At 37.0% G+C, this 6,094-nt stretch overlaps 1 protein-coding gene across 6 annotated transcripts in view; it reads left to right on the top strand.

Annotated features, from left to right (window-relative positions):
* LOC105566294 (protein vein) overlaps positions 1 to 6,094 on the top strand; it is a 462,793-nt gene that overhangs the window by 323,653 nt on the left and 133,046 nt on the right. For all 6 annotated transcript variants that reach the window (XR_001009269.1, XR_001009270.1, XM_012020190.1 and 3 more), the window contains one exon: positions 1,437 to 1,599. Coding sequence is in view for 3 of the 6 variants with exons in the window: in XM_012020190.1 (XP_011875580.1) it covers positions 1,437 to 1,599 (163 nt within the window). In the remaining 3 variants the exon portion in view is untranslated. The remainder of the gene's footprint in view (positions 1 to 1,436; positions 1,600 to 6,094) is intronic.

Raw genomic sequence — 6,094 nt, 5'->3', positions numbered from 1 at the left:
TTTGAGGTCCTAAGTTCATATTTTAAGTTAGGACACTTAACCCTGAAACACCCTGTATATAGAAAAATGAATATTGAATGAACATAAATTAGTGTTGCTATTTAATGCATGACGTGAGAGAGATTCATCCAATCGAAAGATTAATTCGCACTCTCGATCTTGGGACAAAATCAATTTTCTCGGAATTTATCAATAATGCCTCATAAACTAATAATCCGAGATAAACCATTCTTAACTCGTTAGAAGCGCTGAAATCTTAGCTTTCCAACGAGACCAGAATCATCTTCCTACGATTTTTCTGTGCAAAGTTATTGACGATTATATCGACTCGCGATCTTAATCTTCATTCAGAAGCAGCAGACGGCGCGTATATTATACGCGGCGTCTCGCGCGGCGATGTTTACTACCGAACGCCGGGTGCCTCGTATGTTTAAATGCCAGTTTTTTGGGGACATAGTACGCTCGCGTACTACTCGCGTAAAACTCACGTGGCCTTCTCAAATGAATGTGTTTGTGCGCGCGCGCGCCCGATTTTTAAAACGCTATAACTCGGCGAAAAATCGACGTAGCGACACGAACCAAAAACCAATCTTCTTCGTTTCGCATCCCGCAGATGTCTACGCTGAATGTGTATGCCCTTATCATAAAACTTACACACGACAATAAAATAAAAAGTAAAATTCTGAAATATAAATTATACGTATAACTGCTAAATATAAAAATTGGTTTACAAACTATTGTGTATTAGACTGTATAGCAAGATTGCCCAATAAAATTGTAATATTGAGTAATAGAATAAAGGCTAATGTAACGCCAATGTTACGTACCAATAATTGCACGGTATTGCATTTACATTATTTCCCAATACTACGCCAATATTTTGTGTTATCCGGGATTTATCCACACTTTATATTATAATTCAACTACAGATTTAATATTTTTATTTTCATTGCAAGAAAATAATTGCAAAGTAACGATTCGTTACTTTTTGAGTAACACAAACGCGTTACTTTTCAGAATTAGTAGCTTGTAGCTGTGACTAGTTACATTTTTAGCGAAAAAACTGTAACTGTAACTAGATACTTTTATAAAGTAACTTTCCCAACCCTGATAAAAACTGATTTTTTGTTTTTTTCTCAAATACGTGTATGATTTTGTCACCCACGTACAACGTTTTCTGTTCAACCGATTCAATTATTAAAAGAATTCTGTATCGCGTCCAAAATTAACTCGACTAAAATTCTCTTCTTAACTTTGGTGCTTTCAATGAGTTTATAAAATGTTACACAAATATCTCACATGCCCGGGACACCATTTAAATATCTCAGCCGAAATATTACACGAATTAATTAAAACTCCCTGATATCGGGTACGTGTCTGAAGGTGTGCGAACATGTGCAACGAGGCGTTAACGAGATTGTAACTTTTGATTTCAGTGCGAGAAGTTACGTTGTCCGAACTCAGGGACTCGATAGCGAGGTTACGGGAGAGAGTGAAGCTAGTATGCAGGACGAGGGGCTCGCCGCCCCCGAGAGTGCACTGGCTGAAGGACGGTGTACCGCTGCACCCCCGAAGAGGCCTCAGGATTCAGCACAAACGGTGAGATCGACCGACTTTACCATTAACCGCACGCTCATGGCGGCTTCTCCTCCCCTCCCGACCCTTTCCTCAGCTTTCGGCAACCTCTCCGTAATAACACGTCGGAGAAACTATTCAGACAACGGCGAGCAGTTAATTCTAGATATCCGCAATAGCAGAGAGTACGTTGTTCCCGCTCGACACCCACTCCAACTCCGAGCGCTATCGATACACTATTGGATGCCTGCTTCAAGAGTAGTTTTCGTTATTAGGTAGGATAGAAACGGATTCGATCGCGGTTCTTAGCTCTCGTACATCACGACAGTTCTTGTGAGAGTGTTTAGAATATACGTATCTTGTGGAGACGTAATATAAGAATGGAATAATGAAAAAAGAGAATAATGATTTACCTATACACAGTACAAAATTAAATGTTAATGTTAACAATTTTTACATGTCCCAAAAAGTCCACTCTAAATTTTAAGTTAAAATAACATTCATTGCGTGTTACTTTTTTACAAATTATAAATGTTAATTAATTAACACTATACTTTACATTTATGTTTATGTTCTTTTAACTATAAGTGTGATGTAAGAAAAACAGACAGGATAAGTAAACTGTACGAATAGTTAAAAAAATTAGAATAGTTAATATAATTCTTAAGAAATGTTGATTTTGTGAAATAGTTGCGTTAAAAGAACTCAAAATAATATTCAATTTTTAAATGACGTTCATAATGTGTCGAGTTATTATGTTAACATAAATATAACACATAAAAATGTTACGAAAATAATAACATATGTTTTATGTTAATTTTACATTGAAATAATAATCAAATCTTGGTAACACAAGAAAATGTTAACATTTCAACACACGATTTTTTACTGTGTATTCAAGAACATAAGAGCTTTTTCAAAAGAAAGACATAAAAGAAGCGGATGGGAAACAAAGTATAGTTAAAAATGATATAAAGTAGAAAAGTAGCGTTCTTTGTTAATATTTTTAGATTTAGTTCGCGTTTAAAACGAAAAAGTGATAATATGTACCTTACGCATATTTCGAAAGGGAATAAGCATTTTAATGATGAATGTAATTATTATATTTATCAGAATTACCTTTTAATCAAATTTAATGTATTTATTCATATTAATTCGCTGCTAATTTTTAAAAATAATTAGTAATAAATTAAACAAAATACTATTATTTATTTCGACGTGCACGCGATGACAATATAAATTGCGGGACGAACGTGAAAACCGGTAAAGTACGAGTCGTCGCGAGAGTTAAGAAACTACGAGAGTTAAGAAGGGAGCAATGTGTGCTTTTCTCACAGTTCGATGGATTTTAACGAGCTTTCGAACTCGAATTGCAAGTAGCGTCGTGACAACTTCGCTCGCGTTTAGTAAGCTCGAAAACAGCCCACGTTCAATTTTCGCGCAGTTAGTCGGATAAAACACGAGAAACAGTTGCGAAGATTACGACGTACACGTCCCATCCCGAAAAATCTTATAAGCCACGTTGTATGACGTTGTATGTTTTAGCATCGCAGATTTATGGATATGCTGTACCGTTAAAAATGTAAATGTATCTTTTGATCGATATATACGATCCAAGATTCCGTGCATCTTACAAAATAGTACATGCGCATGTTTATACTTGCGCAAAATTGCTTCCGCGAGCGATATAAACTTTCTTCAACTATTACATTCGACTTTATTACATTGAAAATTTAAGATATACTATTATTGTGTTATCTCAAATATATAAGTGTCTATTATATTACAACTTTAGTGTAACATTGTTACATTTAATGTTTCGAATATAAAATAAACACTTATTTCAATGTAATATATTTATGTGAAATATTAATTTCTCTCTCTCTCTCTCTCGTTCTCGCTCTCTGTTCTCTCTTTCCTGTACGATACGTCAGATTTCAGGAATAATAATATTACTTGGCGCATAATCCGTTAAAAGCAACATTAAGAAGCCAGCAAACAACATTATTAGAATTATTAGCATAATTAGGATATTTCCCTTTCTGCATGAAAATACTAACTATGCTTTTATTCTCATACCAGTAGCAATTTGCTAAAAGGATAAAAAGAAACATGCTTTGCATGTACGACTATATAACGACTATGTTGTACAGCAATTATTTATTTATTTAGCTATTTCTTTGCGCAGAAAAACGCTTCCAGATTTACGATAACAGGCCTTGGAAGCTATAAAATAATTTTTTTCTTAGTCACTTTTCAAATTAATCGAAATTATGCTCAACAAGTGCGCGGAGAACGTTACATGTGCTCGCGCCGCGTAATGTAATATGAGCGTAATTGCTGCTACAGAATGCGACATCCGTTTGCAATCAATCATGACATTAGCTAAAGTTCATTGCGCGATGTTTTTCATCAATCATTACAAGCGAGCCCGATATAATCGCTAAACTTGCATGTGTATCTGTCTTTGATTTATCATATGACATTAATTGCCATCACTGCGCGCTATTTTGATATTAGACATATTAGATTAAGTTATTAGATTAAAACGAAACTGGTTTCGTGATACCAATTTATGCAATCACGCTACCTCGCTAACCGCTTTATTTTTTCTTTCTCTTTTTCTAGTCAGCATTATTGCAAGACGACTGTGCTTCTTATTAAACTCTTATAATACATCATGTTTTCCTAGATGCTTTGCGAAATTTAATCGCATTTCGTCAAGTATTCGCAACGATGATAAATAATATTTATAGAAATATGTTTCCCCGCAAGTTTCTATTAGCGTTGAATTCCGCATACGTGAACGATCAATCATCAAGAAATTTAATCATGATTGGTAATCACGTTGCTTTCTGTTTTACTTATCGATACCGGTTGAGCTACCTCAAAAGCAACGCATGATACCTCGTATATGTTACTTGTATGTAAAGAAATAACCATGGACAGTTATTGAAATATCTTTTAAGTAAACGACGAAAGGTTTTTGCAGGATGAAAATTATCGGATTAAAGCAGAATCTGTTACTTTAATTAGCAACAACGATCGAAGTTGCCTCTTCGAAATACAAGACGTTTAGATTCTATGTATTTACGAGCGAGGAGAACTTTTAACGAAAAGAAAATAAATTGAGAGAATATCCCACCGTGATCGACGCTTTCGTGAAAGCACACGGTGCACGGCTCTATCCGAAGGCAAAAGAGAGAAGACAGCTGAGACGGGAGCAGAATTTCGATTCGGAAAATTCTCTGGGGAGCTCTCCAGCTACTTCTCGTCGACCATAATCTCGGGCGTGCCATAAATTTGTTTAGCGCGATGCACCTTTCCTCGGCGCGTAAGTCTCGGAATAATCTCAGAGCGGCCCATAAATTCGCCGCCGCTCGCGCTTTCTCACCGGGCCACCCGTTATATCCCAGCCATGATGGAAATGGACCACGTTCGGCGAGACCGCGTCGCTTTCCGAAGTCGCTCTTACATGGCATGCATTTCTGGAAATGTTAAACTCGAAAATTTCTCACGCCGAGTCGTGACACTCTCGCCAGCTTCCTTCCGCGTTTCTGGCACTCACGGTCCAAAGCACTTTCCCTTTCGCAAAGTTAACAGTCCATTAATTAAAGAGGAAGATATAAGACAAATTCATTTCAGTTGTACAGTTATTGACTGTATATTATTTTTCATTGAATGTATCGATTATTATGCAACAAAGTTGTATTTCTTAAATAGCAACATGGTTTTTCCTATGTCTCTTATCTTAAATTACTATACGACATGCCCGCATCCTGTAAAAGTACGGAAAGTTCCACTACGAACATTTATCTGCCAGAGCGAAACCCATAAAGACGCGAAAGAATAACATCGTTATCTTATAAAACAGTGGTTCTTAATGAAAGGTTACGCGATTCATTGGAATACGCGAATTATTGCTCTAAATTTCTAAATAATTTATAGAGATACGATATGGCGTGAAATTAATTCATCAGTAAAAAGAATTAGACGCAATCTCTAGACGGATGCGTCAACGAGTTCCGAGACTCTCAAAGATACCTACACGGAGAGAATCTTCTCTTAAAATGTGATCGTGGGACAACTCGGCACCTCGAAGAACTTCATAAGAGCCTTCTGAAATCCCACCATACATTTTACTAGAAATGATACTTAGTATACACTTTACTAATAAAATGCATGGCAAAACCTCAGAAAACTCTCATAAAGTTGTTGAAAACGCCACACTGTCCTACGATTACACAATTTTCAGGGTAAATTTGAAGAGAAAATCGGAGGGGGCGAAGAACCGCCGCTACTGCCGGGAAGACGAGGCCAGTCCAATGACCGTAAACACATCTTGACGGTGGCGTAGTGGCCGATCTTACGAGGTCGCACCCTCGATCGCGTTCCCGTAGCAAGAGCGTTTCCCATCGTAATTTCCAATTACTGTCTCTCCGCTACGAGATGACGTACTCTCGTACGCGCACGCTGTCAATGTCACCCGGACCGTAATCCTTGCCGGATACAACGGTGT

This window comes from Vollenhovia emeryi, unplaced genomic scaffold (genome assembly GCF_000949405.1).
Source record: "Vollenhovia emeryi isolate VEMERY1.0 unplaced genomic scaffold, V.emery_V1.0 DF939145.1, whole genome shotgun sequence".
Taxonomy (NCBI): Eukaryota; Metazoa; Arthropoda; class Insecta; order Hymenoptera; family Formicidae; genus Vollenhovia; species Vollenhovia emeryi.
The sequence above is the reverse complement of the archived record's forward strand: the minus strand, read 5'-3'. Positions and strand labels throughout refer to the sequence as shown.